At 51.0% G+C, this 22721-nt stretch overlaps 1 protein-coding gene across 1 annotated transcript in view; it reads right to left on the bottom strand.

The window, feature by feature from the left end:
• Srrm4 (serine/arginine repetitive matrix 4) overlaps nucleotides 1-22721 on the bottom strand; it is a 141827-nt gene that overhangs the window by 12026 nt on the left and 107080 nt on the right. The window contains exons 3-8 of the mRNA XM_026403445.2: nucleotides 18186-18272; nucleotides 16767-16838; nucleotides 14291-14317; nucleotides 13076-13126; nucleotides 10593-10691; nucleotides 9456-9612 (exon numbers count right to left, since the gene is read on the bottom strand). Of these exons, the coding sequence (XP_026259230.2) occupies nucleotides 9456-9612; nucleotides 10593-10691; nucleotides 13076-13126; nucleotides 14291-14317; nucleotides 16767-16838; nucleotides 18186-18272 (493 nt within the window). The remainder of the gene's footprint in view (nucleotides 1-9455; nucleotides 9613-10592; nucleotides 10692-13075; nucleotides 13127-14290; nucleotides 14318-16766; nucleotides 16839-18185; nucleotides 18273-22721) is intronic.

The following is a 22721-nucleotide window of genomic DNA, read 5'->3' as shown; positions in this document are numbered from 1 at the left end:
GGCGGAGCCTGGACCTGGGGGCGGGTCTCTTCACCCTGCCCTGCTGGCCGGAGGGGCCGAGACTCTGAGTTCCACGTGACTTTCAGATCCTCTTGAAGGTATGCTTGCCCAGACAGGAGGACACGAATTATCTAAGTTCGTTGATTTATGAACCTGTCACCATCTGGTATAGTACAGACCTTCGGTCACTTGGCTCCACACGTAGCTTCGCCATCCACAGCCTACATTATTGCCCCCTCCCCCCCATTTGACCCCATGCTCCTGGGGCCTAAAGAGGGGAACTTCCTTAAAACCATTTGGTCATGACGATGTGACCCAGAGACACTGGGTTGTAAGGATGAAGAGGACCGCTTCCCCAGCTCAGGATGCCAGCTCCTGGGGCTGGGGACGCAGGCCTGCCTTTTTGGATTCTCCCAGAAGACCGAGCACACCAGGAAGCCAAAGGTCCAGCTGGACCCAGGTCCACCCAGTGCCTCTTTACCATCTTGGGACCTGGCTGGCTTTGTTTTGGAGGTGGAAACTCAAAATAAGTTTGCTCAGGTGGAGAACTTCATAATGCAGAGACCCTGACCCCTCTCGGCTCCTTCTACCTGGCTTCTGGTTTGAAGTTTGGGTGACACGGTGACGTGTGTATTTCCATCTCCTGGGTCAGCAATGATCTAGCATCATGCCGGGTGGCTAGACCCTCTGGCCTGGGCTTTGGTCTGGGGTGGGTTCAAGGAAACTTTGTCCCCGAGATGTGCGTGTTTGGGGGATGGTGACTCAGCCCAACCCGTCTCTGAGGGAATGAGGCTGGAAGATGACTCAAGGCTGGACTGCTACTTGGGGACACCAGGCTGAGTCTTTCCCGGGTGCTCATTCCCCATCTTGACTACTAGTTTCAAAGCTTTGTTCCTGGTGCACCTGGGGTCTCCATGGGTAGGGACTTGGAGTGTGAGGTCCCTCAAAGCTGGTGGATGTAGAGGGGCCTTGGTTGGCTGGGTTCCCACTCCCAACCCCACATCCCCAACTCACAAGGATGTTTTCCGGGTCTCCCCCTTGGAACTTAGAATGCTACACGCCATCATGCTTCCTGTCACCACCAGACAACAGAGATAAATCTACTGCTGAAACGTCCTCATCGGGTTGACAGAAAAATACCAACCTCCCCTGCTCGTTTAAAGGCCCCGTATCTTGGGATGAATCAGAATTCTTTGACACAGATCACAATGTCCCTTGTGACCCAGGCCTGCCTATTTCATAAACCAGCTCTGCAAATTTCACAGACCTCCACTCTTCCGCCACTCCCACCCTGGCTCCCACAACCCAAGCTGACCAATTGGGGGTGTTCTTGGTTCTGCCACGGCTTGCTCTCTCAACCCCAGGCCATTTGTACATGCTATTTCCTCTTCCCAGAACACTCTTCCTCTCTCTCCCACTTGACATGACTTTATTTATTCATCCTCTAGGTTTCACATCACCCTCTTTGATTCCCAGATCAGGATAGAACAATGTTCTGGAGTTTATTAATTAAAGATTCATTCATTCAATCTTCCATCCATTCACTCGCTCAAAAATGAGCACCATCTGTGTGCTAGGCTGCTGTCACTCAGCAGGGGTACCTACTTCTTTAATTACCCTTCTCTCCATCTAGGCAGGGAGCCTGTTGAACACAGGGGCCCGAAAAGTACAAGGCTCTGTCCCAATTTGCACTCCTGTCTGGCACAGAATAGATGCTCAGTAAGTCTTGTCTAGTGAAGGAAGCTTCCTCATTGTCCCTTGGCAGCCTCAGAAGACACATCTTTTTTTTTTTTTTTTTTACTGGTTGATGGACACAATACCATTATTTTACTTATTCATTTTTATGTGGTGCTGAGAATCGAACTCAGCGCCTCACCCATGCCAGGCAAGCGCTCCACCACCGAGCCACCACCCTAGCCCAGAAGACACATCTTAACCTAATTCATTGGTAGAGATGGCTGGGTGATCAGGCCCTGGTAGAGTCCCAGCTGGATTACTGCCAACTTGGGGGATCTGATAGTTTTTTTGGGGGGAAGGAACTGGCTTCCAGCATCAGAAAAGCAAAAGACGAGGTGAGGGCTGGGTGTGTAAGAAACAGAAGAATCGTGTTTAGGTCCATTTTCACACAACAGCGCTGCTAGCCCACACAGCAGCTCTGTTCGGATTATAATACGGGGGATGAATTCTAGAAAGGCCCCTCCTCTGGCCGGACAAGTTTGAAAAGTGATACAGCTCTCGATGGGTGGAGGCAGCCCCCCATCGGTCCCCAGGGCTCGGTGCGTGGAGGAAGGGTGGTTTAACCTCCCACAGCATCTGGGCTGGGTTCGAATTGCGTGGATCTCACTCTACTGGATCTGCTTAGAGGATCCTTGGCAGGAAGGAAGTAGTAATTTGAAGATCTTCATTTTTTTTTTCTTATTCCAACTGAACCCCATTTGGACAAAGGACAGGGGAGGGAACCGCTGTTGAAATGCAAGAGAGACTTTGGAAGCAAGAAGGCTAGGAGGGGTGGACCAAAGAGGCTCCCGTGTTCTCGCCGCCCCCTCTCCCGTCTCCGGGCCTCTCCTTCCTAGCCCTGTAGTTACTGCCCAGAAGATGCCCACAGTCACCACTCAACATTGACCCGAGAGGGCAGCTCCCCATCCCTCGTCTCCATCACATCATTGAGATAACGAGCCTCTCAAAGTCCATCTTAAAGAGCTCTTCTTCATCTCCTGGGAATTTCTAGGCATGCCGCTGCTCTCTGCCTCTGCATCACTGGCTGGAAAATGGTCCCCAAGACCCTGGCCTGCAGGAGGGACCCTAGATATTGCTTCATCCAGGGGTAACGCCTCCTGGTCCCGGGGGACCACCAGGCTCTCTTATTTATTTATTTATACCCAGTCCTCCAATTCTCACGGGTCACAGGCTGAACGTGGGGGTGTCACTTCTCTGGCAGGTCCCAGTTACCCCCTAGGCAGGCAAAGTAGGCTTTGGTGCCCAGGCAGTCCCCTCTGGAACCTGCAAGTCAGCTGTGTGCCCTGAATTGGGAAGAGTAAGGAGAAATACACGGAGGATGTGCCTCGACCCCCCCCCCCCCCCCCCCCCCGAATCCACATTGGAACAGGAGCAAGCTGAGCTGGGCTTTATTTCAGAGATGATTTTCTGTGGGGCCCACTTAGCACGTCTGAAGATAAATTGGAATCAGACACCAACAGGTGTTGAGTGGGGGTAGGGTTCACATAGCAACCCCGTTTCCAGGTTTGGGGTTGGAAAAGAAGATCGGAATCTACATATTCTGTGGCACAGCTGCTCCTCGCAGTGAGGCATGGCCAACCTGCCCCACCAGGATGTATGTAGTCACCCATGAGCTTCCTGCCCTCCTACCTATGTCTCCCCGAGACATCAACATTTGAGACCCTGTGCTCTGAAAATCCACTGCCACCCTGATCCCTCTGCAAGCAGACTGCTCCTCCCCACCCCCACCCAGCCCTAGGAATCCCTGGGGGGCTGTCGTCCTGCAAGACCCCAGAACAGAGCCATTCCAGCCACAGCTGGACCCGGGAGCTATTACAGACTCCTTCTGCATCCGAATTGCCAATCTCAGATTTTTCTCTTTCCTTCTGAGTTTTGCACCAACCCACTGCCACTGGGGAAAGTGAGCAAATATTTCCCCTTTATTCCCGGAGCCCCCCGTGGTGTGAAGCTCCAATATCCTTTCTTTTCTTTTCAACTCAAATCTCACTTCATCTCCTCGTTCCCTAACACGGTGCATGCCGACACTCGGGTTTTTCTAATCAGTCATTAAATCCCCCCATCACGAATCCCAGTTCCCCAGCGTTTGGCTGGGAATCTCTCTCAAGCCCTCCAGGGGAAGTCGGTCCTGTTATTTATTGTTTTTGTTTCAAATCATTATTTAATCAAGAACGGGGGGGGGGGAAGGCAACCTCTCACTTACACTTCAAAATTTAATTTCAGCTGAATTCCGAGATCAAGAGGCGGCTCAGCCTAATAGGTTACAAAAATACAATCAAGAAGAGAATTCCAATTAAACTGAACAAGTCCATTTACGGAGCTGCAAATGGCCCCATGGAGAGAGGCGGCTATAAATCCACACCCCCCTCTGCCAGATGGGGGACTGGAAGTTCTCATGTGAGGATGGTGCTGCCTGGTTAGAGGGTTTCGAGTTCTTTCTTTCCAAAAAGATCCTTTTGTTTCCCAGAGACATGACGTTTATTTTTTTCTTGCTGGTGTTCATCTTCCTTTGCAAGCTAATTAGGAAGCCAGAGAAGGAAAGGATTCATTGACCTGTGGGAGTTCATCCCCCAGGAGGAGGAGATGGTGGTGGTGGGGATCATGGGAAGATGACAGAGTCCTTCAGGACCAGGGCCATCCTCCCCCCCAGGGCACTGCAGCTGACCTTGGCCAGGGGAGGCCATCTGGCCTCCCTCTTCCTTCCCTTCAGCAGGAGATTGAAGGAAAAGGTCGCATCCCGCATCGGGCTCCCCTATCTTAGTAGGTTTCAAAAACTGGTGGTTTTGGAAAATTTCCACATAGGGTCCAGTTCGGCCCCTTTTACCCCAGCCCAGAGGGAAGGAAGAGAAAGTTGTGCGTAAGGAGTTTTTCATGCAGCTACGTTCATTCGAAGACTCACTTATCTCCCCCGCCCCAAGGTCACGTCCTTCCTACCACTTCTGGGGGCTCCAATATCCTTTGGTGGAAAAAAAATGGTGCTTTTCTTTCTTCCATCCTTCCTCAGCAAGAGGAGAACCTGAGTCCCCCACTGTGAAGCACCAAAGTTCTTATTTAAAATACAACTGTCCCCCTCCACGTCCCCAGTCCAAAGCCACCTCCATCACCCCACCCACCCCCACCCAGGGCCAACTCCTTTTTTGCACTTGGGTTTTCTCCTGCTGCAAGGAGTGGCTTGGATCTTGAGGCTCCCAGGGGAGCAGACGCTTTTGCAGAATGTGCAAGAAGCCAGGGTGAGGGGTCCCAAAGTTCAGGCCATCCATAAACTCCATACCCTGCTCCCAGCCTCGTTTTTCCTATCTGCAGAATGGGAAGCCCATTCTCTCTCTGTGGAGTTCACTGGGGTCTGGGTATCATTAGGCCTTCAAGGCCCAGATCACTTCTGGGTTTGTTTGCAGTAAGTTTCAAAAAGTTGCTATTGATGAGGAAGAGTAACAGTAGCAACGGTCACATTCTGGGCATTATTATATCTTGAGCATGAGGATACGTTTGTATACAGAGGGGACGCTTCCCACTGGCAGGGACCATGTATGTCTTGTTCCCTGCTGGTTTGCCAACACCTGGAAAGTGTGTGGCACATAGTAGTTGCTTAATGCGTATTTTAAAACTGAATGGATGCCTTATGTCACCTCATCCTCATAACAACCCAGTAAGTAGGTATGGTTGCTTGTCCAAGAACAGACGAAGATACTGAGGCTCAGAGAAGGGGAATGACACAAGGGAGGTCACGTAACTGAACAAAACGGGTCCCAAGGTCAAGCTTTCTAGGTTCCAACTCTAGAATCTCTATTTAAGAGTTGTCTTTATACTCGGTTTTTCTAGACTCGAGTTTCACATTGTAAAATGAAGATATTAGTGAAAGTTCTGCTGAAGGGCTGTTGATAAAAAAATCAACAAGATAACACTACAGGTGAAGAACTCAGCCTGGCGTCTGGCACATAGTAGGTGCTCAGTAGGCATCAGTTATTGCTGCCACTCAGGGTTATACAGAGTGACAAGGTGGAAAATTCCAGAGAACCCAGATCCAAAATCCCCGTCTTCATCGTCAGCACTCTCTCTGCCTCCTCCAATTGAAGTGGTGACAGGGTCTATTTATCAGCTGGTGAGCAAGTATTTGAATATTTTATCAAGCCCATGGACCTAGTCCCAGTCCTAATGACAATACAAGGGCTCTGTGTGACAGCGGTCTGAGGACCACCAAACCACCTGAGCTCCAAGAGTTCAGAAAGAATGGCTTTGCATTCCCCTTCCACCAGGGCCTTGAAAAGAGACTTTGGATTTGGGTTCTGGACCATGCAAGAGAGCCTCAGGTGAATGTTGCCCACCAACCCGGAATTCAGTAAGGAATTAGGCCCCCAATTTCCACAGTCAGATATGCAAATGAGCAGGCCACCATGTAATACACTGGTCCTTGGATTTATTTATTTATTTATTTTTGGTACCAGGGATTGAACTCAGGGGCACTTGACCACTGAGCCCCATCCCCAGCCCTATTTTGTATTTTATTTAGAGACAGGGTCTCACTGAGTTGCTTAGGGCCTCACTAAGTTGCTGAGGCTGGCTTTGAACTCACGATCCTCCTGCCTCAGCCTCCAGAGCCATTGGGATTATAGACGTGCACCATGTGCCCAGCTGGTCCTTGATTTTTTAAAGAGCTGGGCACACCAAATGATGGCAACTCAGTGTGGCAGGAGCTATGCCACCAAAGACTCTTGATACTCAGGCTCTGTTCCCCACCACAGCTCTGTGTCTTGCCCTGGAATTTGATCTCAAATCCCATCTTCGTTCTTCCACTTCCTTGGCTCAATCCTGCCTGCCCTTGGTTGTTTGAGTGACTGTTCCCTTCTCTCCTCACCCTGCCCTGCCCACCTAAGCATCCCCATGCCTGCTTTGTGATTTACAAACTTACCCCATTTATACCTCATCCCCTCAACTGAAGGCAAAGACTATTCCTTTCTTATTCATCGAATCCCCAGAGCCAAGCCAGCGCCTGACCCTGCACAGATGCTCAGTAGATGTGGACAGACTCAAATAAATGACTGATTCAGTGAAAGGCACTCTGCTGTCACCTTTAATAAGGGAGACAAATCTTGGGGCCAGGACTCTTGGAAAAATCTCTGGTCCAACCTGGAACCTTCTTCCGTCTCTGCCTTTGTAAGAGAGAATCTGGGAAAGAGCCAGGCATGAAGGGCACTCGGAGGACTAGATTTGGGAGCCTCAGATGCCCCAGGAGCTGGGCAAACTTGAGTGAGGGGGCAGAGCCATGTGGGCCGAGGCCTCTGTGTAGGATGGAAAGAACTGGTCCCGGAAGCAGGGCCCTGGCTGAGTCCCAGCTTTGCTGTTATTAGCCTGGGCGTGGAACCACGCTACATGTCACCTCCACCTGACACGTCACCACCGCTCTTTGCATTGCTACGTGGCTGCCAGCTCACGGCCAACATCACACTGCATGTGCCACTTGCCTGCCCCATCCCATGACTTCTGCTTACATCTAGACATACCATCTCATGAGATGGGTCTCATGATTATGCTTGCTTTTCAGATTTTGAGAAAACTGAGATATAAAAGGGATTACAGAAGTTGCTCACAGTTCTGTGGCTGGTTAAGTACCATTTGGGAGCCAGAATGTTCTCAGGACACCATTAATATGCACTGAGTTTTGCCCCTGGGGCAAGAACTGGGCTCAATGAATGTTGTTCAAAGAAGAGAATGTTGTTATCTATTATTATTATTTCTTTACAGACAAAGAAACTGCAGTTTGGAGAGGTTTAGGTAACTGTCCCAAGCTGGGAGCCAGAATTAGACCACATCATCATGATCCCAGGTTTAAAGCTCCACCTGGTCATGGCCAATGTGAGACCTTTTTCTTCTGTGAGTCTGAGTTTCCTGCTGAGGTAGGAATCAGGGTAGCAGGCCTGGTGAGCTCTTAAGGCCTCTTCCTTGTGGGTACCAATGAGGCCGGGCTTTAAGCTTTTCTGATAGGGGCTGAGCTCCTATTGGACCTCAAAGTGTCTAACTCCGAATCTGTCAGGAGCCTGTGTGTTTCAAGAAAGCCAACTGCCAAGAGCCAATCTGCATCATCACCCATGGGTGTGGGCAGACAGACCTGGCTTTCAGCTACATTCTGATGGCCACGACCTTGTTTGGAAGTCAGCTCAAGCAGGTAAAGCCGTATAAGTTAGTCATTCTCCAGGGCACCTTAAGCAGGGGTCACTGGGGACTTGAATGGGCTGCCACAAATTGCATGACTGGGGAGACTGGGAAGCCCTGGCTGACTCCAACACACCCCTACCTCTCATCGCTCAGATTTCAAATTCACCTTTCCCTTTGCCACAACCCGCCCTGGGAGATCAGTGGGTCGACCATACCTATTTTCCCGTTGAGGAAACCGAGGCTGGGAGGGATTAGTCCAGTCAAGACTTGCACCCAGGTCTCTGGCTCCCTGCCCTACCAGCACTCCTCTTCTTAGGACATTTGGGGAGGAGACAAAGTGGGTGGCACTTGCCCCCTGCAAGTGCTCAGTAACCACGGGCATCTTTACAATGCAGGGACCTAGGGACAGTTGTGGATGGTTCCAGATAGGCAGAAGATTTGGGCAAAATTACAGCTTCCTACTGGGTGCCTTCATGGATGGAGAAGAGTTTCCCAGGATGCACTGCTGTGTCAAGAGGCCCCACAGATTAGCTATGTTGATATTGACCTTCTTCCTCTTGTCTCTCTGTCTGTCTGCCCCTTTGGAGTCTGCTTTATCTTATAGGATTTCTCCAACAATCCCTTATAGAAGAGGCATTCCTTCAGGGTTACCAGCAAGAAAACCTTGGTCAGGTACCTTGCCCAGAGCCCCACAGCTAAGAAGGGACAAAGCTAGGACTTAAATTCAGACCCGTCTCTATTTTGCTGGCTGAAGGCGTCCAATTGTCTGACGTCACATTTCAGCCTCTCCTTGTTGACCCCGGGAAGTACTGCATGATTCCCTCCAGCCCCGGGTTGCTAAACTGGATTCCTTCTGGCCCTGCTCTGTGTCTTCACCCCAGACCTTAACCTCTCTGAGCTTTGGTTATTTCTGTCCTATCGGTGGAAGGGAGGAGTGACAGCAGCTTGTGCCCTCCGTTCCCTGAGACCTTGTGTGGATACAAGAGAAGACACAGGTCAAGGGCCAGGAGCTCCTCGGAGGAAAATTCTCATAGAAATTCAAGGTCGCATTTATAGGTGGAATCAAATTCCAGATGCCAGCCAAGGCTGCCAGCCAACTGGCACAAAGATGCAGTGTTCACGGAAAAATCTAGAGTGCCTCGGTCACGTCCATCGCCCCTTCTTCCTCACTCACCAAAAAAAACCCAGAAAACAAAAACCAAAAAAAACCAACAACCAAACAAACAAATTAAAAATGAAACAAACCGACTTCCTGGGATCTTTCACGCATGCGTTCCTGCGAATGCCACGCTGGAGACCAGCATCGATCATCCATGGTCCCCTGATAACAGAGCCTAGGTATTTTGGTTTTTCTTCCTCTGCCATCCACCCTCCTCCAAGTCCCCAAGCCCAGTGCTGCCACAGGCTGCTGAGTGACCATTTGGTTCATTAATAATGAGGTCTGGAGCCAGCGGGGGGTATTTTGCCGGGGACTGAATTCAAGCATGTCGTGTGTTGCCCTGAACCTGGGCCTCCACCCCTGTCCCCAGTGTCACCGCCAGGCTGCAGGAGGAGGCGTGTGCAATACTTACTACACCCCTGGCCGACAGGAGGCTGAGCATCTGCAGGGGCTGGCTGGGCGGGGGGCTGGACCGGGCCTCGGGGCTGGCCTTGCACAGGGTCTTGGAGCAGCGGCGAGAGTGCCTGCGGCGGGACTTCCGCCCTTCCTCGGGGGACCGGCCTCGGTGCCTGGGGACAGGGGACAGGGACCTGAGCGAGAACATTCTGAAGGTGCGCATGGCAGAGAGACCATCGAGGGACCCGCGGATCGACTGAGGACGACAGAGTGTGCTTGTGCCTGTATGTGACTTTGACCTTGGGGGTGTCCGCTGGTGCCTATGTCCGAGCTGGACTCTGTGCCCATCCATCCATCTTCCCACGCCCGGAACCACCCACTCCCCAGCCCCATCCCTTCATTCATTCATTTAACAGATGCTTGTGGGATGACTGACGGGAAGGCCCCTTCCCCGGTTCAGCTGAATATCCTCCACTCCTGTGACCGGCCGTCCATCTGAGTAACTGGACGCGTCCATCTGCTTCTGTGTGTTTGGAGGTAACTGTGTCTTTGGGGGTCACTTTGCTAATCTGTGAAATGGAGCTGTCCTACTGAGCGGCACCCCAACATTTCAGAAAGAAATGGCTGATGGAAGTGGCCACCATGGCGTCTGCTTCGACCATGGAAACCACTGCCCTCTGAGAACAGGCTCATTCAGACGCGCCCTCCCTTGAGCTCCCTGAGACACAGTAGTCAATAACAATAGCACTGCACAGATTTGGGTGACACCCAGGGACTCCTCCACAGGCGCTTTCAACTCCAAGACTAGACGGGACAGGTGTGACTTTCCCCTTTTATAGATGACGGAGCTGAGGCTCAGAGATGGTTAGCATCCTGCCTGAGGTCACACAGCTTCAAGTGGCAGGGTCAAGGCAGTTTTCTGCACCTGTAGGGACTGGTTCCTGCTCTGGACTGTCCCTTTCTGCTCTGGGACTTCCAGATCATTTTTCTAAGGGCACCTCTGCCATAGCGTTTCTCTTTAGGCAAGAGTGAACCCACCTAGGAGCATGGCAGGGGCCAGGCTGAGCAGGAAGTGCACCCCTGGAGGGAACAGCTGGGTGCTGCAGGGGCCCTGGGCTGTGTGGGGTGAAGGGGCCCCGGGGCGAGGGGCTACCTGCTCTCACAGCTGGAGGAGCGAGACTCCGAGCTCTGGGACCTCGAGGGCCAGTGGTGGTGGCGGTGACGGTGAGATTTTCGGGGCCGGCTTCGAGATCTTGGGGGGAGAGAGAGAGAGAGAGGTTGATTTTGATCCTGTGACACTCACGTCCCTTTTGTCCTCCTGGGTGCTGGGGTCTCTACCCAGCTCTTCTGAGCGCGGGTGAGCAGAAAGGGGTCTTCGGGCTGGAGCATGGATGACTCAGGGCTTGCCACGCCCCGCATGTCACCTGTCCCTTACCCAAGGCAGGAGTCACCACGTCACCTGGCCTCAGGACCAGAGAGGTGCCCTAGGTGGGAGCCATCATCCTGGCACTGAAATGACACCAGGGTGGCCCTGGGCTCTGCCCACAGGCTGCCCACCGGCTGGACTGGCCGATTTTTCAAGTGGATGGGGAAATACAGTTTTTTTTTTTAATGTAAAGTATTCATTCCTATTTTAAATGAAAGCTCATTAAAGAAAAAAAAAAGAAAGAAAGAAAGACACCTCTTGGTGCAAACAAAACCCATTTGCAGAGTAAATTAGGCCTTTGGGCTGCCTATTTGTCACCTCAGACCTGGAAAATTGAATCCAGATTCTTAGCATGGAGCCCAAAGCCGTTCAGAAAGTGCGGTACGCTCCCGCTGAACCAGGGTCCCCGTTGCCACTGATCGTGGCCTGGCTACAGGTTACTTCAGTTCTTCCGGAGGAATCCTAACCAGCCAGGAGTGGGAGGGGCAGTGACCAGGGTGACGAAGGCCGTACAGGGAATGTCAGTGATCTGGGCCCGGCCAGGGGTCGGTGGGAGTTAGAGATGGTTCTATCAGGAGGCCAGGAGCCCATCTGGTTATCTCAAGAAAGGACTCAGAGATTCTTCTCATGCAATCGCCTTTTCATACCTAACCCACCCTGGGCTCCAGGCACGAGTTCTAGCGTTTATCAAGCCGGTTCTGGTGTCGGTCTCGTTCTACCTAGGCCAACAGGGAGGCCCAGAATGAGCCTTGGAGCCTTGGGGGCGAGCCCTGGGCTCCTTGCTCTCCTCTCTCTTGCCTTCTGTGGCTGGCACAAGCCTCCCGATGCTCTGCCGGTAACTTCTGGGATGGTCCCTCCCAGTGAGCTTGAGGTCTGACTGCGACTGCAGCGGTTCATCCTGTGCCCCCCCACCCCGCCCCCACCGGGACAAGTGACTCGGAGACTTTGGGGAACACGTGCTCTCTGTGCTCGGCATGGAGACACACTCAAGATGAGTGACTTGTAACCAAGCCTGAAGATGGGAAGTTCCTCCCTGAGCTAGCTGGAGGCTCCGCTTCTTCCTTCTGGAACATCCCCGGGTCTTTGTGGTGGTGGCTGAAATGCCTTCCCTCCCACTGACCCTGAGCCAAGAGACCCTATAGGGTGGCAAAGCTGGGTGCCCACCCTCCTTGCCCCTGCTCCTCTTCTCCTTCCCAGCGGCTGACTACCCATTATCTTGGATCCTCTTTCTAGAAGCTTCTTGGTGGGAGATAAAATATTAGTTGATTGGAAAACACATGCACTAAAATTTGCAGGGCATAAAGTAGGTGGGCTGTAACCAAATTTACTTTTAATTTGGTTGGGAACTGAGCTCTGCAGGCGGTGCTGGCTGATTTGAATTTCTACTACCAGCTAGAAACTGTGCACAGCTGGGGCCGAGACAGAGGCAAGGAGCGTCACCCGTTGCTCCACACTGTACACCCAGGAGCCACGGCACGAGCTCTCATGCGTGCTCACACCCCATAACCATACACACACAGCCTGCACGTGCACAGGTGAAAACCGCCACACATGCCTGCATACCCACGGCACACACAGTGCGCACACGGAGTGCCAGGGATGAGTACACCTCGGCCCTCGGAGCAGCTATATTCATACTAGGTACGTCGGTGCTCACACGAGCATGTGCACAAAAGTGCATGGGTGTGAATGCACACAGAAGCCACAGGTGCACACCAGGTGCCCACGTGGTGTATGAATTTGCAGCGTCCACAAATGTTTGCATGATGAAAAAATGTACGGACGGTGACAAGGTGCCCGTTTCACATAGACGCCCTACAACCCATGTCAGGGGCACGCCAGGGGCATGCATGTGCACTGCACAACTGCATGCACACGTAAACACACACATGTCCACACCCCTACCAGGTGGCATACTCAACCTGGTGCTCATGCCTGCTAAGCCTACAGCTTCAAGGTCACGGGACAGTGCTTTCTCCTCCTCCCTCTCCTCCCCCTCCCCCTCCCCCTCTCCTCCCCCTCCCCCTCTCCTCCCCCCTCCCCCTCCCCTCCCTTCTCTTCCCCTAACCTCCCTCCTTCCCTCCCTCCTTCCCCTCAGTCACCTACCCTCCCCTCCCTTTCCTGGCTATTTGCCAACCACCCTCTGGTTGCTCAATCCAGGTCTTCAATTCCCCCAACTGGAGAGCATGTTGCAGGTGGCGTCTACTTACTGCTTTTTATGCCTCTTCTCTTCCCTTCTTTTGGTTTTTGGGCTAGAGGAGCTAAATAAGAAAGGGCCAATTAATTGAAAGATGCAAAAAAAAAAATGCAGTTCAAGATAAAAATGAACAGGTGGTTCAAACATGGAACATTCCGTGGGTCCCTCAACCCAGGCAGTCTGGGGGTGGACAGGGATCAAGGCCCGAGGGCAGGAGAAGTTGGTGCCCACTTGTCCACCCAGCCAGTTCCAGGGGACACTAGCTCATGCACCTCCATTGAGAGCAGGGTGCAGGGGATGTGGAGCCCGGCTTTGGTAGGTCAGTAGTGGCCCACGGGTGGTAGGGGGTGGTAGTGACAATATCTGCAACGTCGGAGCTGGGCTAGGGTTAGGTGTCCTGCTAGGTACCTCCTGTCCACCATCCCTGTATCGTCCCTGAGACCCATGGGTGGAGGGACAACCTAATCAAGGCACATTTTACAGATGTGGGAACTCAACCTCTCTCGGATGGGCCAAGGAACTTGCCCAGGATCCCCGAGGTGACTGGGAAGTGGCCCCAGAGCCTGTGTCCCCACAGTCCACGCTTTCTGTTAAATCCATGGACAAGTGGCCATAGCCCCAGGGAAGGCATCTGAGGCCCCCAGAGCTCGGCTGATTCTGAATGTGCCCGCGAGTCAAGGGCAGGACTTGGCCTTCTTTCAACAGCTCTAGATAGGGCTGCTGCCACTTAAGAAGCCACTGTCCCCTGACCTGATCCTCTGTCGGAACAATCTGAGTTTGAATACTGGCTCTGATGGAACTTGGCTCTGTGGACCTTCCTGTCACAGCCCCTGAGCCTCAGTTTCTCTATCTGTAAAATGGAGAGGAGACATATCCACCACCCAGATGTGACAGGGGTGAATGGGGGTGGGGGTGGGGGTGGGGTTGAATGCGTCCACTCGTGGCAGCGGCCGGTGCAGGACCCCACGTAGAGTGAGTCCTGCAGTCCTGACCTCTGGGCTGTGGCCGGGCCTGGGACTGTCTGGTGGATGATGGGCAGGTCTTTCCCTACGTGCCCCTATTCTGGAGTTCAATGGTGGCATCTTAAACAGACTCCAGCAGAACTAGGGTGCCACCCGGGGCTGGCCCAGGAACAGAGGTGGAGGTGGCAGCCGAGCCGGGACGTGGCCCAGAGCCTGGTTCAGGGAAGCAGGAAGCAGAATGAGCAGCCGGAGGCCGCGGGTCTTACCTGTGTCTTCTCTTCTTGGAGAAGGACCTGGTTCAGAGGGAGGAGGGAGGGGGAGGGAGGGAGGGGGAGGGAAGAAAGAGGGGAGGGGAGAGAAGAAATCTGGGTGAGTTTGGGCCTCTGCTCCCGGGACCAAGGCACCCTGGGCTTGTGATCATGCTGCTGGGGGGTTGGGACCCCTGGCCAGTCCCCCGACTCTCTCAGGTTCCAAAGAACGTGATGCTCACAGGGCAACCTTGGTTTGCACCCCAGATTTCCAGGCCAAAGCCTACCCCTGCTCCAAAGTTCACCCCAAATTGCCAGCCAGCCTGTCCCAGGTGAGGCTGTTGAGGGGGGCACGTGAAAGAGTCCTCTGTCTCCTCCCCTCCCTCTAATCGTCTCTCTCCCTAGTTGGAGATTCTTCCTCCTCCCGGCTGACACCTGACACCGTCATGAGGTCCCTGGCTGCCACATGGAGGACTCTTCCTGTGTGCCGGGTTCTGGGCTAAGCACCTATCACTCCCAGCCTCATTCGATGTTCCCCCAAACCCTGTGGAGGACGATTTGCAGCCGTCTTCCAGACAAAGACGCTGAAGCTCAGAGAAGTTAGTTAAGTTGCCCAGGGTCACACAGCTTCAGCTATGTGGCTTCTACTCATTTTCTTCCCGCTGTGGTATTTTGTAGTGTTCTATGAGCCCCTCAAGCTCCTCAGAGTCTTCCTCTGGGCTTCTCCAAGCCCTACTGAGCTTCTCACTGGGGGAGATGAGGGTCCAGACCTCTCCATGTGATTGCCACCCATTTTCCTCAGCAGCATGTGAGCCACCTGAGGGCAGGGCCTGGATTTGGGTCACCGTCCTGTTTTGGGAGCTTGGAAACATCATTTATGTTTCATATAAGGGGTTTAATAGAGCTGCAAAGAGGAGAGAACTATTTAAAACTCTGAAGCTTTGTTAATTAAGAGATAAGGACAAATCTCATTAAAGTTGAAAATCTTTTCTTTTTTTAATTTTGAGCTTGCGACCGTGCTAAGTGATTGAGGCTGGCCTTCAATTTGGGATCCTCCTGCCTCAGCCTCCCAAGCCACTGGGATTAGAGGTGTGCCCAGCAAGATTGCCATCGTTAACCAGACATTTCACAAACTTGGGGAAGCTGGCTCAGGAGCAGGGCAATGCTCAGCCAGGGAGGGCTCTGGAGGGGCCCAGCAAGAGTATTTCCCCCTCCTCGTCTCCCTCCATGATAAAGATGTCTGACACCAAATTGCCATTTTGCTAACTGCCCATGTCTCATATCCACGCACTGATTTGCCCACATCTTTATAATAAGCACAAACTCAGCCTCAACTGAACATCTAGGCAGGCGGTGGACATAACCAGGGAGCTCAAACTGGGTTTGGGACAATTCTAGCAACACGGGCTGAGATGTGGCCAAAACCCTGAATAAGTAAAAGCCACACGGAAGCCACTTGGAATCGGGCTTTCAGATGCACAGGGCAAACCCAGATGACCTCCCGCTTTTATTCTGTTTTAATAATCCAAATTGGTTGCTGCATTGGAAGATGCAGTAATAAAACACAAATGAAATGCATAAAATATAAACTGGACATTTCCCATTATCCAGGGCCAACCACAGGGTCTGGGAAATGTGTGTCAGTGGCAGGAGGAGGCTGGGGCCCGGCTCTGTCTAAGCCCATGCCGCTCCCCAGATCAGCTGAGGGCTGCCCGTGGGAGACTGGCCCAAGGAAGATACGGACCTTTCTTTTATGGAGGAAATGCAACACTGAGATTCTGTTTTGTAAAATCTTCCGATCACACGTGTTGGCTCGGACGGAGCCCTCTGGTTTATATCCCTCGGGTCTTTTCCCCCTGTAAACATGCGTGTGCCTGGGACCGTGGATCAGTGTGTGCATGCATGTGTGTGCACAGTGGGAAAGTTCCAGAAGGTGTGTTCTGCTTACCATGTCCTTTCACTTCTGCCCCCGATCCCCTCCCACAAGGGTGGGCCATCCTGGTGGCCACGTTCTCCAACCAGATCCCACCCTCTAGGACACAGGGGGACCCACAGGTGAAGCCTTCTCTTGGGAATTTGGAACAGGGAATTTGGACAGTTCAGAGTCTCCTGTGGCTTAGGTTGCCATGTGGAGACACGGGGCAGGGTGCAGCCTTGTCCCCTTACATAGACCAGGAAGCAGAGGGAGCTGCGGCTTCTGCCTGGCCCCATGAGCCCTCTATTCCCTCTCCTTGCCCCTTGCCCACACCTAGGGGGCCACTGAGACCCTCATGCTTTCTTCTAATCAGGCCCTTCCTGGCCTCGGTTGGGATGGTGGACTCCTGGTCCCCGCAACTGGAGTCCCAACTTGTACATGATATTCATAAATAATTGTATATGTATATAAAATAAATTTGCTGCACAAATGACATGAGATGGTTCCAAACGACATCTTGAGTCTCCCTTCCCTATGCCACCCGGGAGGCCCCTGTTTATACAGGAAGAAGGACAATACCTGCGTCGCTTGTGTTTCTTGGAACTTTTCTTCTTCTTTTTCTTCACGGGCGATGGGCTATAGGACGGGGACCTGTGGGGAGGGGAGGCACTTCAGAGGGAGGCTGGGAAAGGCCAGAGTTGGTTTCTAAGGGCCCCTTCCCCAGCCCTTCTCTCTGTAGGGTCTCAGGTCTTTTAGCACGGCTCATCAAGGGTTCTCTTAACACCAACAGTAGCTTTTTTGCATTTATTTTAAACATGACCTGGTACCTTTTAAGTATTATCTCATGTAACCCTGCCACATGCTTCTTAGGCACAGTTGCTACCAGAACTTTTCTGATGAAGAAACAGAGGTTCTGAGAGGTGAAGGGATCTGCCCAGAGACACACAGCTAAAAAATTGGAGATCTTTCCATCCCAGGAGGGAAATGACTGAGGACCCACTCGACCTTTAAGTAATCACGTCTGTCCCCAAACACGTGCTCGGTGGACATTTATTGAATGATGGATGTCTGCTATCTGCCTTTTGAAAAGTTCTTCAACCCACCCCTAAAATCGGGAAACTCCACTTGTCCAATGCCACTCCTGGCTTTACAATGGCTACATCTCAGCTTCTTCACCCACATTCCCTATGGGGTTTTCCTTGGGCCTGACCCTTTTAGGACTAGGCTAAAGGGTGTCCTAGAACAAGGTCCAGAAAAGTTCAGGCTCAAGTGGTCCAGACACTGCTCTCTGCTGCCCCCTGCAGGCGTCTATGAGTATTGCCTTGGCCGTTCGGTGTGATTCTCCACTAAGAATTTTCAGGCCTGGTTCCCTGGGGCTGGGAATGACACCAGGTAAGCAAGCGCTCAGGCGAGTGAGCGACTGTCTACAGGCAAACCTGGAAATATTTTTCAATGCAAAACAAAAAAAAATTTAAAGAATGGTGTATAGAAAAAGAAAAGGCAATAAATGCAAAAGAGCCATTGACTTGGCAAATATTGTCAGATCCATTCATTATGCTGGGCATTTGGCTTGATGCACAGTGGGGTGGACACCTACTGGGAATCAAGACCCTGCAGATTCTCTCACTCCCTCGCTGAGCCTTTTTTCCCCCCTCATCCCTAAAATGGGAATATTAATGCTTGCCGGGGTGGATGGAGGTTGGGAGGTCGGGAAATCAGGATAGTATTATCAACTCTCAGAGGAACTCAGTGCTCAGGATAGTGACTGTGCTCCTATTTAATTGGTCACTTACTACCTGCCAGACACCAAATCCCAAGAGACAGGTATCATTGCCATTTATTTTCAGAATTGGAAAAGCTTAGAGGTGAAGTTCAAGGTCACACAGCTCAGAAGAGCTCTGCACTCTAAGGAGAGTCCCCGACGGACTCCAAAGCCCCTGTCACCCTGTTCTGTTCCTTTCCTCATCTTGAAGGTCTCCCCTCGGTGGGTGGTCTCACCTCCTTCTCTTCTTCCGGGCAGATTTCTTCTTCTTCTTCTTCCCCCTGGAGGACGGTGGTGGCGTGAAGTCTCTGTCGAGGGACGCACTGTGGAGAACAAGAAGTCAGAGGACCCAGGGCTCCCCCATCCCCCAGCTGGGGCCGTGGCAGCCTGGGAAGGGGAAGGACCCAGATCTTTGCAAGACCAAGGACCCGGAGCAAACACCTAATTACCACCTCAGGGCTGATTCGGTCACACCTCAGATTAAGTGCTTCCAATCAGGACTTAATGAGACAGACGCTGAACGCTACCCAAACACCAATTGATTATTTAAAACAGAGTTATAGAGGTTAACTACTCCTTAATAGATTTATTATTGAATTTGCAAATAGCTCACCTTGGTAAATAAATCACTTTTTAAATAATTAATCAGCAGTCCAGCCCCCTCCTTCCCCAATCCATCCTGTCCCTTAGTGCCTGCTGGAAATTCAATGGGAGGTGGAAGGTATGTTAAGTAGCAGCTGATTATTAAAAGTTTATTTGCCAGGTCTAATGTAACGAGATCCATATCTTATACCGCCTCACGGAACCTCAAAAACCTCGCTCTTCAGGAATAATTATTTCCCGTGCAATTAAATTCAAATGCTCAGGCTGCAGTTAAATGATGTCAAGTTATCTCCTTTTATAATTGGGGCAGGCTCCAGGGATATATTTTTTTAAATGCTATCCCCATAGCAAAGAGAGGGGGTTTGGAGGGGTGGAGAACTGTTGGGAATTGAAACACGAAACCCAATTGAACTTTACTGGAAAATGTAATATTATCATCATTATTTTAGTAGCAATACCACCAGCGTGGATGCATTTATCCTGTGCCAGGAGTTGTTAAGTATTTGGTACTCCACGAAAATAGTTTGAGGGTGGTGTGATTTTTAACCCTCTCGTTTTACAGGTGGAGAAACCGAGTTTCAGAGAGTTGAATGGATTTTCCAACAGCCACACCATTCAAAATCATCCAAGCTGGGATTTGCACCTGGGTGATTCCTGGCCCCTCCCCCTCCCCCTCCCCCCAGCTGCCTTCTCAAAGGTGATTGTGGGGCCCAAGTCGTCTGGAAGTTGCCCAGCTCCCTAGAGAACATTGTCAAATGCTGCCGTGTTTAATTCCACCCTAAGAATCTGGATCATTAGGATTAACAGAGGAGTGATAAAATGATCAGAATATACATTAAGTTCTCTGCATCTCCAATAAAGGAAGATCCCACAGCCCTAGAGATAGCGTTTCCAAGAGAGTCGCTTTGAGCAGGTTAGAAATAAATGTCACAGGAATCGAGGACATGTTGCTTAATCAGGCTCATGTGTCATGAAGCACAAACAACACACATACTCGGAAGCGAACAGGCTGCTTGGGTGGATGCAGTGGCCCTTTCCAAATATCGTGTCCAAAAAGTGTTTGACACAGAGGACGAGCCTGATAAATATTTGTCCAGTGACCCAATGAGGGGTGAGTGGATGAACTAATCCAGCTACGTGTTAAATCATCAGGTTTCCTATAAACACAGCCTGGCCGGGGAACAGCTGCCAGGGATTTGAGAAGAGAAATAAAGAAATAAATAAGGGACAAATACTCAAGGAACAAAACAAAACAAAACAAAACAAAACAAAACCTTTTAATTGTAGGTCTTTTAAAATGAGGAAAAGGTCTCACTGTTTCAGACAAATATTCAAACTCCTAGAACCCCAGGGTGCCAAGGGAGCCCAGTTTGAGAACCACGGTCTTGGACTTGAATTTAAGTCATAGGGCAAAACTGAGAAGGTATTTAAATTGGGGTAGATTTGAAGTCTGTGAGATGGCTTTCACGGATCCAGCCCCTTATAATTCCCCAGTGCCTTAGCCCAGAGGAGTCTGCTCTCCCTCAACCTCTTCACCCTGCAGCGGCCTGCCCAGCACCTGCCAGGTGTGCCGTCACCGAGGGGCTGAAGGAGTAGAAAGGCATGAAGCACTCTGGTGTCACATGTGCAGGGGCTGAGGATGCAGTGCTTATGCTGTTACAGACACGAGGTTATGCACAGTGACAGAGCATGCTGTGGCTAAATATGCAGTGGTCACAAGTGGAGCAGCCAAGTTGGTAGTGGTGAAGTATGCAGTGGTTAAGTGCTCAGTGTGGTGAAGCAGGCAGAGGGTAAGTATGCAGTGGCTAAGTACACACAGGCAGAGGGTAAGTGTGCAGTGGTTAAGTACACACAGGCAGAGGGTATGTATGCAGTGGTTAAATACACATAGGCAGAGGGTAAGTATGCAGTAGCTAAGTAGACACAGGCAGAGGGTAAGTATGCAGTGGCTAAATAGACACAGGCAGAGGGTAAGTATGCAGTGGCTAAGTGTGCAGTGGCTAAGTAGACACAGGCAGAGGGTAAGTATGCAGTGGTTAAGTACACACAGGCAGAGGTAAGTATGCACTGGTTAAGTACACACAGGCAGAGGTAAGTATGCAGTGGCTAAGTACACACAGGCAGAGGTAAGTACACAGTGGTTAAGTACACACAGGCAGAGGTAAGTATGCAGTGGCTAAGTACACACAGGCATAGGGTAAGTATGCAGTGGTTGAGTACACACAGGTAAGTATGCAGTGGCTAAGTACACACAGGCAGAGGTAAGTATGCAGTGGTTAAGTATACACAGGCAGAGGTAAGTATGCAGTGGCTAAGTACACACAGGCAGAGGTAAGTATGCAGTGGCTAAGTACACACAGGCAGAGGTAAGTATGCAGTGGCTAAGTACACACAGGCATAGGGTAAGTATGCAGTGGTTAAGTACACACAGGTAAGTATGCAGTGGTTAAGTACACACAGGCAGAGGGTAAGAATGCAGTGGTTGAGTACACACAGGCAGAGGTAAGTATGCAGTGGCTAAGTACACACAGGTATAGGGTAAGTATGCAGTGGCTAAGTACACACAGGCAGAGGGTAAGTGTGCAGTGGTTAAGTACACACAGGCAGAGGGTAAGTGTGCAGTGGCTAAGTACACACAGGCAGAGGGTAAGTGTGCAGTGGTTAAGTACATACAGGTAGAAGGTAAGTATGCAGTGGTTAAGTACATACAGGCAGGGGTAACTATGCAGTGGTGAAGTACATACAGGTGAGGGTAAGTATGCAGTGGTTAAGTACACACAGGCAGAGGGTTAGTATGCAGTGGTTAAGTACATACAGGCAGGGGTAACTATGCAGTGGTGAAGTACATACAGGTGAGTGTAAGTATGCAGTGGTTAAGTACACACAGACATAGGGTTAGTATGCAGTGGTTAAGTACACACAGCAGAAGATTAGTATGCAGTGGTTAAGTACACACAGGCAGAAGTAAGTATGCAGTGGTTAAGTACACACAGGCAGAGGGTAAATATGCAGTGGGTAAGTACACACAGGCAGAAGATAAGTAGGAAGTGGTTAAGTACACACACAGGCAGAGGGTAAATATGCATTGGTTTAAGTACACACAGGCAGAGGGTAAGTATGCAGTGTTAAGTACACACAGGCAGAGGGTAGGTATGCAATGGTTTAAGTACACAGGCAGAGGTAAATGTGCAGTGGGTAAGTACACACAGGCAGAGGGTAAATATGCAGTGGTTAAGTACACACACAGGCAGAATGTAAGTATGGAGTGGTTAAGTACACACAGGCAGAGGGTAAGTATGTAGTGGTTAAGTACACAGAGGCAAAGGATAAGTATGTAGTGGTTAAGTACACCCAGGTAGAAGGTAAGTAGGAAGTGGTTAAGTACACACACAGGCAGAGGGTAAGTATGCAGTGGTTAAGTTCACATGGGTAGAAGGTAAGTAGGAAGTGGTTAAGTACACACAGGCAGAGGGTTAGTATGCAGTGGTTAAGTTCACATGGGTAGAAGGTAAGTAGGAAGTGGTTAAGTACACACAGGCAGAGGGTAAGTATGCAGTGGTTTAAGTACACACAGGCAGAAGATAAGTAGGAAGTGGTTAAGTACACACACAGGCAGAGGGTAAATATGCAATGGTTTAAGTACACACAGGCAGAGGGTAAGTATGCAGTGTTAAGTACACACAGGCAGAGGGTAGGTATGCAGTGGTTTAAGTACACACAGGCAGAGGTATGTGTGCAGTGGGTAAGTACACACAGGCAGAAGGTAAATATTCAGTGGGTAAGTACATACAGGCAGAGTGTAAGTATGAAGTGGTTAAGTACACAGAGGCAAAGGATAAGTATGTAGTGGTTAAGAACACATGGGTAGAAGGTAAGTAGGAAGTGGTTAAGTACACACAGGCAGAGGGTTAGTATGCAGTGGTTAACACACACTGGTGAAGCAGGCAGTGGGTAAGTGTGCAGAAGCGTCTAGTGGTTTTGTACACAGTCGTTCAACACGCAGGGCCAGGAGTGACGGTCACGTATGCAGGGGCTTAACACACAGTGGCCGAGTTTGCTGAGGTCAAATCCACGTGGCTGAGAACGCAGCCGTGAGGAATCCTGGCCCCAGATCCTGACTAAGGTGGACTGAAGCCCAGTCTCTTCCTGGCTCTGGGTCTCATTGTCAT

Source organism: Urocitellus parryii, chromosome 3 (genome assembly GCF_045843805.1).
Source record: "Urocitellus parryii isolate mUroPar1 chromosome 3, mUroPar1.hap1, whole genome shotgun sequence".
NCBI lineage: Eukaryota > Metazoa > Chordata > Mammalia > Rodentia > Sciuridae > Urocitellus > Urocitellus parryii.
This window is presented reverse-complemented; position numbering and strand designations above follow the sequence as displayed.